Here is a 14,474-nt window from a genome sequence, read left to right as displayed (position 1 = left end):
TGCCCAATTTCCTTTAAGGACATTGCACACCATGCTGAGATATTCCAAGTTTTCAACAATTAGCTATTTCAGAATTATATTGTTGGTGCATACATACTATTTAAAGTCTGTCAAACTGTTTTATTTTTGGGATTTTTCATAGACTTAACAAAACAAAAATGGAACAAATTGGGTTTTTCCAACAAGCTGCTAGTTTTTTGCTGTGTTGTCTGTTATGTGCAAACACAACACTGGGTCATCTCTTGAGTTAGGTACCTTCTTATACTTAAACTGTTCACGTCGGTGTTAACTGACAAGAACAGCATTGACTAATGCTATATATATATATATAAAAAAAGAGCGGTAACACTTTTGTACACTACGATATACATTTACAATATGCATATTAACAGTTGCAGGAAAAAAGTTTCAGACTATAACATTAGAACACAAATCTGAACCCAATTAAATTTCATTGAGAAAAACAAACCAGTATTACAAGAAATATGAACTTCTGGGATTAGCAGTAAATATCAATGTGTGAGTGGGTTCCTGGTTTTAAAGAACAGGGATCCGTTCTTCACAAGAAATGTTTCCAGAAGTGTATCAAGGGATGAACAAAAGTATGTGAGGAAAAAGAATTAATGATGTTAATCTGCCTGTTACAAAAACAATTGCTAAAGAGTTTGCAACCCACGAATCGCACAGATTGCATGCAAGTGAAGGATTTCCATAATTGTAACTAGCAACACACAAAAAAAGAAACTAAATCTCTTGTAAAACACACATAACGGAGAAGTCGTTTGGCAAAGCCACTGTCCAACTGCAAGCAGCTGAATGACACCAAACCCCTATGTTGGGAAAAGAAGAGCAGACAGGGGCCTGAAACATTAAATACATCTCACATATCATGTGACATTTAGTGAGCTGGCTCTACTGTTTCAGTAGAGAAAGTCAAAGGTCAAATAATGGCCTGAGAGATATAAATAGAAGGTCAACACTGTACTCGACTAGAAAGGCCAAGGGCAAATAAAGCTTAGACCCGAGTGCAATGCAAAGGAATGCATTTCACTGCCAACCGCCAAATCCCCAACCCCTCCATACCCTGTAAAGAGTATGGATGAATAGCTGCACGGTTGTATAGTCTGCAAAGCTTGAATGAAAGTTTAGGCACAATTCTTGGTTACATTCAACAAACATCCACAGCATTTAAACTGCTGCAGTTCAGTGTGAACTAGGATCAGTTTTTGTCTTCTTCACAATTGGAATTGAAAATCTGCTTTTCACAACTGTTATCTGTGCCTAAAATCATTCTGATTCTTTATAAATATTCTTGAACTGTAAGAATATGTAACAAAATTAATGACTTCAGTGATGGCCACAATCAGCTAAACATGTACTTACATGTGTCTCTAATTCCAGGAGACAATGTTGGAGCCAGAATGACATTCCTGTGTTTATGGAAAACTTGCTGATAATTCTCTGATGTCACATTTAATAAATCCTTGACAGGAATTTTCAATATTGCTGTCAGATTTTTTCCAAATAATTAGTATTACTAATTTTCAAACACATTTATGTGATCAGAAGGACTTTTGTTATTTTCCTTTAATTTTCTTATCTGTTCTGTCGAAACAAGATGGTAATGACATTCAGCAATATTAACATAAGTAAAATCCACCGTTACATGACAAGAGTGATAAAAAACAACAAAAAACAAAAAACGAACATAAGTGTTGTCTTACCCTTAATAATGACATAACACTCTATTGTGACATGATAATAATGACATGATTTTCTAAATGTTAGAAATTAAACCCTTAATCTTCAATCCTTGATTCCATGTATCACAGTAATAACAAAGTAACAAAGACAAATTCAACAGAGAGAGATAATAATAATGATAATAACAACAATAATAATAAAACAACAGAAGGAAAAAGAAAACAACTTAAAACAGCAGGAAAATTGTTAACCGTCTCCATTATAACCAGATGTTACACAAAACTCATCAACTACCTACAAATTCAATATTACAGGCCAGGCAACAAGTCAGGCAGCTGAAATGATTAGGCGCTCATCCATTTCTCACAGTAAAAAAAAAAATACACATAATCATTAAAGCAGAGCTAGAACAACTTATGATAATTCACATTCATGATATAATGCCAGTGGATATAGAACAAATCGCTCTTTAGTGCCCACATTTAAAACCTTGACGAATACATTTTAGCCAGAATATAAAGAGCTGTCCATTCAGGCTGGACTTTACATTCCGGGTAGTATGGTCTCCACACAGCTGTAGATCCAGTCCTGTTTTTCATTGATGGGTAGAACATGTTGGCACACCTACAGGAAATCATCAATATCCTGCATCATGCTTTTTACATGGAGTGAATAACTTAAATGTTAAAGTGTCTTTTTTCTTCTAATAAAATAATAATGATTATAAATTCATTATAATATTAGCAAAGCAGCATTGTTACCATGCCTACTTACCATTTTAGTCCTGGCTGGCACTTCTACAGCAAACACTGTCATGCCTCTGCTACTGCAGCAGTTCCTGCTCTGCTCGTTGTTCACATGCACAGTCACTCTCTGGTTTGTCTGCAATCAAAGCAGTCAGTGTGCAACTGATTATTACACAGAATAAAGCTAAACATTCTCATGATAATCAGGTGCACTCTTATAAAGTAGCTGCTTTGCTTCACTGGATCATTCTTTTAGAGTCGCTCCCATTGCTATGAGAATGGACACTGCTGCTGCATAACAATTACAAATGAATAGTGCGTCTCTATAGCAGTTGACTGTATTAAGACAGTAAGGTTTGGGTAGTGCTATCCACTGCAGATGTTTGGCAAATACAAGTATCAATCACGTTGATGCTCTAAACGAACACCATTTTTATTTAAGGGATTATCTGTGACATTCTTAGAATTCCTCCTACACAGATTTTGTACTCTACCTTGTTGGTAATGAGGGAGGAAATCCTGTGCTCCCCTTTGTAGGTGTAGATGAACACATTGTCGTGTCCCCTCAGTGCTTTGGCCCCTGTTCTAGCTGTGATGGACTTCTGGAGCGCCTGGCTCAGAAGCTTTGGCCCTGAATCCATGCTGACGGGCTGGATGGATGGCTGAGTGCTTTCACAGTATACGTCTATCTGGAATGGACAGGCCTGGTGGAGCGGGAGGGAGGGTTTATGTAGTAAGTAGTCATGATGTGTGCCTAATATCAGGCTACTGAATGTATGCCAAGGATGTATGTTTATGTATTCTGACTAAAACCATATATGCAAACCTACCTCTACCAGCTCCAGCATACGGTTGTAACCCATAGCTTCCAGCGTGACCCACATGTCTGCAGGGTCTCCATCTTTCTCAGTGGCCTCCATCAGGTTCAGCTCCATGAATCCCTGTCGTGTCAGCTGGTTCTTTCTCATATCAAAGTTTTCTGTTCCCACGAGGAGGTAGAAGACAGCTTTAATATCACTGTAATATCAATATAATACTGTAATAGCGCCTTCTCCTCCAATTAATTTCATATTAATTTCATAATTTTTACCTTTGCAGACAGCCCAGGCATCCTTGTCACACTTCTCTCCGCTGGTCCTGAGCTCAAAGAAATTGTACTCCTCCAGGCTGAGCAAACCATTGCCGTCAAGGTCTATAATCTCAAAAATGTCAGACAGCACCTCCCTGTGGCAGAAACAGAGCAACACAGAAATATCAGCAGGAATGCAGGCAGCCAACTTTTTCAGATGTCCTCACTCATTCAGGTCCTGTGAGAAGAACAGAGGTAGCAAAGCACGGCACACTTTTATCCCGGTGTGGATCCACTGAGCTTTATAAACATTTTATAGATTAGTAAACACTGAAATTCTCACCAGTCAAACACTGTAAAACTGAGGCAGCCTCACCTGAACTCCCTGGTCAGGTCTAGTTCTTCTGTGTCAGTCCTGTAGACCAACTCCACGGGTTTACTAGAAGGGCTCTTTCTGCTCCTTTTCTTTAACCTGCAGCCACTGGTGAAGGGAAGCAGGTGGTATGTCCCAGCATTCAGTTCCCCTTTCCAAATATACTTCTACAGAGATAGAGAAAAAAAAAAAAAAAAAAAGAGGTTGCACAGTAAACAAACAACACCAAAAATATCCTGGCATACAATATTATCACATTTCAGCTTCCCAAATGATTCCAGCTTTTATGATCACAGTGGATCTGGGTCTGGCTTTTATATCAATCAAGTCCCAATGGGACTGATTTAATAATACTGACCTGTTCAGACAGCCAAACTTACTTCTTTGTCTTTTGACTCAGTGAAACACACTAAATTTGTGTCTTCTTTAGTTTCACCAGCTGACATGACAAAAAGTGCTGTGTCCACTGTCATCCATGCTGAGGACTTGTCTGAAAATTAGAGCAAAACCACATGAATGCATAAAGATTTTACACAGGACTTTAACATTTTAGCTCTACAGACTATTTAATTCAGCACAGATTTTTACCCTACAAGTAATAAGGGAGGGTTCAAAGAAGATCAACTTACCCAAGATTTTCAACGTTTTTTTCTGATTGTACAAAATGAAAAAGGACCGATGAGATTTTACATTCCTCGAAGACTTTTTGCAGCCCACATTAATCCAGTCAGTCTACTGATTGAGCCAAAACAAATAAACTGATGTGCGCCTTCCTAATAAATGATCTTCCACTGAGCTGAAATTCAGTCTGACCTGATGCTACACGATGTAACAGATTGTTAAACAGCAAAAGGAAAGTAAATCTTCTTTGTGATTTCTATTCTAAAATACTTTATGTTACAGCATCACAGGGAACATCTAGAACCACTCGGCTCAAACAGTGGTTCTCAAACACTGTTCAATAATGTACACCCCCTTTGAAATGTTTCTTCACCCAGTTAAAGTCTTCTGAAAAATAAAGTACAACCTCTTTCAGTCCTAAGTTTTTATATATCGGGATAATAAAAATAACCTCACCAGCAGGTCTAAAAAATGAGGTAAATACAACCTCAGATGAACTACAAAACATGACATTATGTCGTTATCCCCTGCATTACTCCAAAGTACCATCGGGGTATTCCAGTGAGAGATTAAATATGGCCCTGTCCCTTTCTTATAGTAATATACACAACCCCAACTCAAAAGAAAAGAGACGGGACACTATGTAAATTCTAAATGAAAACAGAATGCAATGATTGGTAAATCCCATAAACCAATATTTCATTCACTGTAGAAATGTTTAAAGTGACAAAATGGACCATTTTAAGAAAAATATCAGCTCATTTTGAATTTGACAGCAGCAGCATGTCTCAAAAACATTGTGACAGGGGAACAAAAGGCTAGAGAAGTAACCGGTCCTAAATTGGAGGAACAACTAATTATGTTAACTGACAACAGGCCAGTAATATGACTGGGTATAAAAAGAGCATCTTAGAGTTTCTCAGAAGAAAAGATGGGCAGAAGTTCACGTCTACAAATAGTGGATGAATTTCAGGATAATGTTCCTCAACATAACATTGAAATGGTTTTGAATATCTCATAATCTGTCTTTCATAATATCATCAAAAGATTAAGAGAATTAGAGATTAAGATCAGCATTCGATGTCTGTGAACTTCAGGCCCTCAAGTGGCACTGGTGTGGAAATCAGGAACCCTTTCAGGAATCACTGCGAACATAGTTCACTATGCCATCTACAAACACAGGTTAAACTGGCACCATCGATGCTGAAAAGCTGATTTTAGAGCAACGCATGCGCCCATCCTGACATCTTTTTCAGAGAAAGCATCGCATATTCCAGCAACAAAATGGTAATCCACAAACTGCTTCTATTACAACAGCACGGCTTCACAGTAGAAGAACCCGGGTGCGGAACTGGCCTGTCTGCAGTCCAGACTTTTCACCAAGTGAAAACATTTGGGGCATCATGAAAGAAAAACATATTTCTACAAAAAGACTCAGGACTGTTGCACAGCTAGAATCCTAAATCAGAGAAGATGGGACGACATCCTCTCCTAAAAGTCCAGCAGCTGCTCTGCTCAGTTCCCGCATGTTTACAGACTGTTGTTAAAAGAAGAGGTGATGCTACACAGCGGTAAACAGATCACTGCTCCAGCTTTTTGAGATCGAATTCAAAATGAGCCAATATTTTCTCTAAAAAGATACATTTCCTCTGTATCTGCAGTTTAAGTACCAACCAGGTCTGTGGCTGAGGCCGAGTGGTTGGATGGTTAGGTAGACGGTTGTCGTGTGGGGGATGTGGAGCTGGTACTGCAAAGCGCTGATACTCCCGTCGTCTTCCAAAAAGAAGCAGCCTTTCATAAAACTGTGATTCCAACCCTAGAAAAATGGAAAATATTCCTGTTCTGACTCAGCATCCATACACATTAATATAATATTGAGGAAACAGTGAGGAATAACAGTTGCTACAGTTGCATAAATACTATGTGTACAGTTTTCCTTAGTTACTTGTATGCTATTAAGTTTTACTATGTGTGACCCCATCTTAGATCAACACAATCTGTACAGTTTTCCTGTTTGACAACAAAACACATTCATTCAGCAGAAACCAAAACTAATGTGCAGCTCCTGTTTAACAGGAGGACTGATCTCGTGATAGGGACAAAGTGAATAAAGCAGTCAGTCATAACAGTTAAGCAGCTCGCTTGATTAACAGAAAGTGCCATTGAGATAATTACCACTCCAATCTTCATGGGGGCATATCCATTATTACCCAGCTAATGTCAGCTCGGCAGCATGAAAACACACGTTATACACGTGCTGATCCAGAGGAGGGCAGCAGAGTCCCACTGCCTTTCTGCCGCAGCCTCAACTAAATCTTCCTCTAGGACTTGATATGGCAAATTGGAGTCCATTTAACTTTGATAAATACAGACTTTTCAATCTTGGGCCAGCGGTCATTCAAAACTATCAAGAGGCTACTTTGGCAAAATTTATGAATCCTAATATTTCTCTCCTTTTGAAATCCTGTTGTTCTTATTTCTGGCAGCACAACCGAAATGAGGTCATAATTTGAAATTGAACAGGAACATCAGCGCGAGGAAGTTTTCATTCCACTCATTGGAGACACATTAAATGAAAACACAGTTGGTGTGGACACACGGTAAGAGGGCATTGAGGGCCAACCGCGTCTGGAATAGGCTATATATCCTTTTAGTGGACAAATAAATCACCAAGTTAAACAAAGAAAGTACCATAAAGACGGAGCATGTCACTCCTTTAGAGAAAAGCTATTTTCTCAAAGTATTTATCTTGGGCTGAGAGGCATAAAAGATCAAACCATAACACTTCAGAGGTTTGTCCAGACAATATTAAATGAGGGGAAATGCCACAGGCTCCCATCCACTGCTTAAAGACATCAGAATTAATGCCCCCATAGAGAGAGGGTCAGCCTGCAGACTAATACAGGCGCTGTCACCTGCTCTGGCCACAGGTCTGATTTACTGTTTCACACAGGGTCACAGGACACCGAACCAGCCACAAACACAACCACACACACATACACACACGAGCATTTAAACTGCAGCCTTCTCATTTTGTTACACTTGTAACCTGTACATAAACACAAACACTCAGAATAAGTAAGAATAATCCTTACTGGCTGGGTTTCTATTCATGAAGACATATTTGCATCCTCCCCACACACACCCACACACACATTCACACAGTTACAAAAACACATCCTACCCTCCACCCACCACCTCCCAGTCATCAGCCTGTGGCAATATAAAAGCCAATATGGCGAGCAGAACTTCCCCTCAGAGGTAATCTCTGGACAACCATTCTTTTACCTCGAGGTTGTCTGGCCCTTTCCAATCTCAACACCGCGCTCGCACCTGAGAGATGGAGCAGGGGGTTGTTAGTTTTATTTATATATTTACTCCCCACCCCCACCGCCCCTTTTGCTGTAAAGCAAACCAGCTGAGGTTAAGCCAGAAAGAGTGAAAACAAAGAGTGTGAGATCAATACAGTGTATATCTGTCTGCCCTGGGCTAAATTTGCCCATCAAAAATACTGCATGACACCAGGCAACGCTGTAGAGATTCTTATAATGGGGTCCCTCGCACAAGGGCCCCACGTACTTAATATTTCCAGTTTGGTCTGTGATTCAAACTTAACAGCAATGCATAAACTCTAAATCATCTACAGATATCGTTCATTTTCTCATTAAATTAAGTTTTCTCTAATCAAATGCTGGTAAAATGTTGTTTTAAAACAGTGATATCAATGGATGGACTCTTATTTAAAGCACAAACTGATTGATGATGACTTTCATTATCACTTAATTATTTCATTTCGTTAAATTAAACACAAATGTACACTCTTCTCTGGTTCCAAGTGTACAAGCCAGTGTAATAGACTGAGAGGCTCTGGGAAAAACTGACAGGTTAACCAATAATGAAGTTATTCATTAGATGTAGCTATGAAGTCAAAACGACTGAAGGGGGTTACCTGTAAACCTGAAGGCTCTGGGAATTTGTTGGCTTTAGTGCTGCTGGATGTCATCGTGATTGAGCTTGACAGAGACGAACGTCTGCTGCGAGCTGAAGAAGGCCGGGAGGATGAGCGGTTGTCTGCAACACACACACAGGCCAGACACGTGAAAATTCTCATGGACACACACACACACACACACACACACACACACACACACACACACACACACACACACACACACACACACACACACACACACACACACACACACACACACACACACACACAGCATCTTTTACTGACAAATAAATTAGGACAGCCTGTGCCTTCCCTAATTCTTATCCAAAATCTATTTCCAAGTTCATGCGAACATGGCTACCTTGCATTTGGCTTCTGGCAAAGTGTGGTCTTAAGTTCAAGCTCAGTTGATTTAATTACAGACCCATTTGAAAGCACAAGTGGTGTAACGGCTCCTTTTCAAATCTATTTCTCTCGCAACTTTTTTTTTTTCCTCGAAGACTAATTGAAGCTTGAAAATGTCAATTTGCTAATGAGTGGTCTGATTGTTTCGAAATCTGGGAAATGGAGATGCGAAGGAATGAGACGGACTTATGAGCAAATTACCGTAGCAAAGAAATAAACAGACCCACTGTCATGGTGTTTGTCACAGATCTATTTTGCTGGGACTATTCTAGGCGGTCTACAGATGCACTAAAACGTAACCCCCCCCCCAACAAAAGCTTCCATGTGAGCGCACATTGAATGTTGGGGTAGTTTTTTTCTTCAGCAGAATGAACAGATAATCATCTCTCAGCAGTTCTTGGTAAAGAGAAAAAAAATATGTCAAAATGACCCATGTCTGATATGATTAAAATGTATATCTTGGGGCAGTTCTGGTTTCTACTGACAAATCTAAGACCAAATGAGCAGTCCAAATTGTTTTCGAGCTGGAAGAATAACCCATTCAACATGTGCGATCACGTAGCATCTTGTGTCAGAACCTTGTTAAAATGTAACGCGTATAAATCAATACATGGGAGAGGTGCAATAATGTGATAATCCCGACTACTATCTGGAAGCTCATTTGTTTTTGCAGCAGTGGTGGACTGGGCCTCCTCTCTAATCCCTCATCATCTCCCCAGTGAGAAGTGGTGGAATCCTCCAAATCAATAACATGAACATGGACTGACCACTTAAATCAACCCCATCTATCTTCCCACTGTGAGCCTGTCCTTGGCTCGCTCATCCTGGACCTCGGTTCTTTTCGACACAGTGCTTCTAAAGTGAAAAAGTGAGCGTTTAACATCCACTTAATAAAATAAAAAAAAGTGGCTGGAGAAGCACACATTTCTCATGTTTGTAAGAAATAGTAGTTTAGCAAGTTGGAAATTACCAACTTTGAAAAAAAGAAAAGAAAAAAAAAAATCACATAGGATTTCAAAAGTGATTGAACGCCTGGAGTTTTCCTCAGAGTTGACAGAGCCAATGTCAATCTCTTAATGGCAGAAATGATTACTCAAATCAAAACACTTTACAGTCTCCTCCCTCCAAACAGGCCACCTTAATTGTGTGGCTATTATGATGTATGGACTGTCTTAATGAGGTGATTTGTCATGGAGTGAGTGAAAAATCGATCAATAACCGAGCAAATGGGAAATCTGTGTGTATGGGTGTGCATCCAAATATATGAAGATTTTGCACAAAACTGTTGTATAGTTGATGTTGTTTTTTTAACCAAAATTTTGATATCCCTTTTTTCTTTTAGCTCTCGCTAGAAGGTCGAATCCTGCACCTTTCTTTGGTGTCGTGTCCGAGTCCACCCGCTGAGTTGCTGATGATGCTGATGACACGGAGCTCTTTGGCGGGCTGTATGATTGACTGCCAAAGTTCAGTCTCTTCAGCTTGGCATCAGCCTCAAGTCTCTCCAAAGCAGCTGTTTGACACTGCTCTACTGTAGACGCAAACAATCTGCAGAACTGACAGCAGCAGGAAAGCAAGAGTAAGAGGATGATGCATGAGCGATACTTTGAAGCAACAAGCAGCGGCATGAATGTTTACAGTCTGGTGTTAGGCAATGTTAAGAATGAGTAGAAGACGTATTAAATAAACATGAATGTGGAACAAATATGAGGAAGAATTTGAATTTTGTGTTACTCATTAATGTTCTGAATAAATGGCATATTAAGATATAGCGTATCCATAACAAAAGTCCAGTGTAAGCAAGCAATAAGAATAATGATGGAAGACTGAAAATTCAGTATAAACCTGATAACTTCAATGTTTCTTTAAGGCTGCACGACTGCACTGTACAGTATGTGTGTACAATATGTGATACAGGAAACAGGGACAAGGGCTTTTAAGATAAGCTGTTTATAAAGTATAATTACATAAAAATCAGCAAAAGTCATTTCATATGTCTACACTTACTTCTGCGTAGTGCAGTTTGCCATCCTTGTTGATGTCAGCCAGTGAGAAGATAGCATTCACCTCCTCTTTTGTCATTTTCTCTCCTCTCTAGAAGTGCAAGCAAATATGCTTCAGTTCGTTTGCCATGTGATTTGCTAGTAAGATATTTGAGGTAATGAGTAGCTGAACAGTTGTACCTAATGTCTTGATGCATCCTCAACCATCCAGGTAAGTAAATCCCAAAAGGTTGATTCTGTTCAGTCTCTAGAAGTCACTTGGATGAGTGACGAAACATTTCTCCCACTGAAAACGCTACTTCCAGATGAACAGAATCAACCTTTTGGGAGTTGTACCTAATGAAGTGGCCAGTTAGCTCAAAAATGACATCTATAACAAACTTATATAACCATATTCACTTTATATAACTAAAGTATAACCACTTGATGAAAATCTAATCCAAAGTGTTAGACTACTCACAGTGATTAAGGCCTTCTCCAGTTCACTGTGTGTGATGTAGCCGTCACCGTTCACATCCATCTTTTTAAAAACTCTCATCAGCTCACTCTCCTCAGTTTTCTCCTCATGCTTGAGAATCTCACAAAAGTCATCAAAGTTCAGCTTAGATGTTGTAGCAGTCCAGTATTTATTAAGAGTGGCACTGGATGGATTTCTACCAGCCTGTTGAAGAACTGAATGGAGGAATAGGAAACAAATGTTTACACAAATAAATAAATAAATAAATGGAAAAAAAAAAAAACCCACAACCCCCCGAATCACATTGTCCTGATGGTAATCAGGACAAGGAAATCGTTCAGATGAATAGAACCGACAGTATTTTACAGTGAGATATGCAACCTTTTACCTCAAAAAAGTTGATGCCGACTCAACTTCAATAGAAATTATAATTAAATTCAACACTTAAGGTGAAGTTTATTTTCAAATTTGGCCATCCTTCCAAATAGGATGAGCAGATGTCCTTCTTTAAGTGGAAATGCCACAGCATTTCTGTTCCCTGACCCCCTGTCCCATATTTTAACTGGTTCTACAGGACATGCACTTTTCTCCATACTGGATTTTACCAAATGCACATAAATGGAAGGGTTGTTTTTTTTATAGTCAGAAGGTTAGCCAGTATAATGCCATACTCATCAAAGAGTTACAAGTTTCAATTCACCAAAAATAAAAACATAAAAAAAAAAAAAAAAAAATCACAGCTTTGGTTGAATTTTCAGTTTGAACAGAGGGAGAAATATGGTGTGAAGTCACAGAGAATATGTGTGTCATAATTGGTAATTATTGCTAGAAACTGGGCAGCACGGTAGCACAGTGGATAGCACCTGAATTCAATTCCACCATTAGGCCAGGGTCTTTCTGTGTGGCATGTGCATGATCTCCTGTTGTTTGCATGGGATCTCTCCGGTTACTCAGACTTCCTCCCACAGTCCAAAGACATGCAGTACCCTGCCTCTTGCCCTAAGACAGCTCGGATAGGCTTCAGCCCCCCCACCCCCCGCGACAGAAGAAATAAGTGTGCCAGTTTATAGATGCTTATAGATGCTTCCCTAACAAAATATTAGAGTATATATAAAGACTGTCGAATGAGGCTATAAGAGCAAATTTTAACTTTTACTTAAGAGAACTGCAAACACAATTGGCCTTTACATGGCAAACACCAATCCTGTATTTTTATCTTTAAATTAGCGATGAAAAACCTCCCGTCATTGTTAATGTTTGCCCCACATTTAGGTTGTTGGGATCTGGTCGCCCTGGTCTCAGAGTTTGGGGGAAATTCCCATTTTTTACTTTCAATCATTTCTGTTCATAGTATAAGTATAGAACACAGAGAAAAGTGGCCCATTATAGTGAAACTCAGCGATAAATACTTGTTACTTACTACACATCACAATCACAATGAACTGCTTACAAAGGTTTATTTGTTGCTAGCTAACAATCAGTGAGTTGTCTTCGCTTACCACGGCATAAGTGCTGTTTCGAAGTGATATTTGTCAAACTAGATCTGAACACAGCCAGGTACGCGGCTCTGCACTGCATGTAGAAAGCCTCATCCTCTTCAGAAGGACGGGGTGACTCCTGAAAAGACATCTTTCGAAGAACAGATCGACCTGCTTACCCTTAGCTAAGTCTCGCCAGCTTAGAAAAAAACGGTAGCCGGATATGGCAGCTTTTACCTCATTATCAAGCTGTGACCGTCATGTTTAACCAGCTAAATGCAGTGTATTGAATAAGATTACAATGAAACAATGACACTTATCGTCACACATCATACTGGTACATCTAGGCTGTTGCTATGTAAACAAAAAAATCCAACGGTACGCATGAAAACGGACACGGAAGAAACACAAGTTAAACGTTCCGGTTGCTTTTAAAACGGACGTGAAGCGGTGCTTGCCCTGCCGAGGTGATTAAAAACAATATGTATAATAAAAAACATCGCATTTAAAACGTTGTTTGAGTCTTTGTTTTTAGGAAAATGTATTTTAGGAAGTTCGTATATTGCAAAACATAAAAACTACAAATGCGATCGCATAGTAAGCTGTTCCTGAAGGCTTTAAACTTAAAAAGACAAAAAAAAAAAAGATAAAGTATTCTTCCGTGAAAATTTGGTAGCTCTTTATTACTTTAGGTCGTTCATTTATGATTTTTTCCATATCATCTATGTTAACATCAAAGAATATGTACATAACAACAATTCAGGCTGTGAATACTCATTAAAGTAATTAGTATCACCTGTTTAAGTAAGTGTGGGCAATGCAGCCCTACATGAACTACACCAATAGTTTTTTGCTGCATTATAGTTAACTTAAGTTGCAACAAGTTTAAAAAACAAAAACAAAGATAGTTTAGAGGTTTTAAATATACTTGTAATTTACATTCACATTTTTCACAAGACCTTTTCACATATATAGAAGTTCTTAAAGGTCTGCTGATAATGTATTCACAGCTACAGTCCCCCATTCTCAGAGGTCAAATAAGTTGACAAACAATCATAATTTTAAATATAAGTATTCTTTCAATACTTAAATGAAAATCCTTTCCTCTCAGTGAGTGCCTGAAGTTTAGACATCACCAGAGAGGGTTCTTCATTTGCTGCTTTTCAGTGGGTGTCTCTGCATTCATTTTCATAAACTGACAATTTAGAATGTACAATTGAAAAGTTGCTCTATTGGCTCGGTGAATACTTCAGGCAGCAAAAACCCAAGAAAGAGGAGCCAAAATGGAAGGACAGGCCCCTGTACAGTATGTACCTCTGGCAGATAGAGGAGGTTGTTGACATGCACAAATCCTGCCATTCTACTAGTGGCTGGACTGAAAGACAGGATAGAAACAAACTTTAAATGCAAGATCCATAGAGACAGGGGTCTACCACTCCAGGAAAGACCCCAGGTGCAGACTGTGTAAAGATGCCCCTGAGACAATCCAGCACATAACAGCAGGGTGCAAGATGCTAGGAGGCAGGGGAAACATGGAACGCTATAATCAAGTGGCTGGCACCGTATACAGAAACATCTGTGCCGAATATGGACCAGAAGTCCCGAGGTCATAATGGGAGACACGCTCTAGGGTGGTCGAGAATGACCAAGCTAAGATCCTGTGGGACTT

At 39.2% G+C, this 14,474-nt stretch overlaps 1 protein-coding gene across 2 annotated transcripts; it reads right to left on the bottom strand.

The window, feature by feature from the left end:
* Positions 1-1,569: 1,569 nt before the first annotated feature.
* On the bottom strand, positions 1,570-13,203 carry efcab7 (EF-hand calcium binding domain 7). 2 transcript variants are annotated; one of them, XM_040013573.1, is made up of 14 exons: positions 13,043-13,203; positions 12,827-12,956; positions 11,331-11,542; positions 10,875-10,961; positions 10,240-10,423; positions 8,463-8,584; positions 6,188-6,329; positions 4,273-4,382; positions 3,896-4,059; positions 3,541-3,674; positions 3,281-3,429; positions 2,945-3,154; positions 2,479-2,586; positions 1,570-2,328 (listed from the first exon to the last, which is right to left on the bottom strand). In XM_040013573.1, exons 2-14 carry the CDS (start codon positions 12,954-12,956, stop codon positions 2,248-2,250), a joined length of 1,833 nt encoding a protein of 610 aa, XP_039869507.1. In that variant the 5' UTR covers positions 13,043-13,203; the 3' UTR covers positions 1,570-2,247. The 2 variants fall into 2 exon arrangements, with proteins under 2 accessions (XP_039869507.1, XP_039869506.1); XM_040013572.1 differs by having other exon boundaries at positions 12,827-13,203.
* Between the last annotated feature and the right edge of the window lie 1,271 nt (positions 13,204-14,474).

The sequence above is a fragment of the Simochromis diagramma genome, unplaced genomic scaffold (assembly GCF_900408965.1).
Source record: "Simochromis diagramma unplaced genomic scaffold, fSimDia1.1 OVJJ01000649.1, whole genome shotgun sequence".
NCBI classification, from domain to species: Eukaryota; Metazoa; Chordata; class Actinopteri; order Cichliformes; family Cichlidae; genus Simochromis; species Simochromis diagramma.
The sequence above is the reverse complement of the archived record's forward strand: the minus strand, read 5'-3'. Positions and strand labels throughout refer to the sequence as shown.

What these genes read in the sequence shown, in the direction of transcription:
- efcab7 (XM_040013572.1), bottom strand. Translation starts at nt 12,956, where the DNA reads ATGTCTTTTCAGGAGTCACCCCGTCCTTCTGAAGAGGATGAGGCTTTC. An exon ending in GGACACGACACCAAAGAAAG is followed by an intron (nt 8,585 to 10,239) that starts GTGCAGGATTCG and finishes TGTGTGTTGCAG; the next exon opens with ACAACCGCTCATCCTCCCGG. An exon ending in TGCCAGCCAGGACTAAAATG is followed by an intron (nt 2,329 to 2,478) that starts GTAAGTAGGCAT and finishes GATTTCCTGTAG; the next exon opens with GTGTGCCAACATGTTCTACC.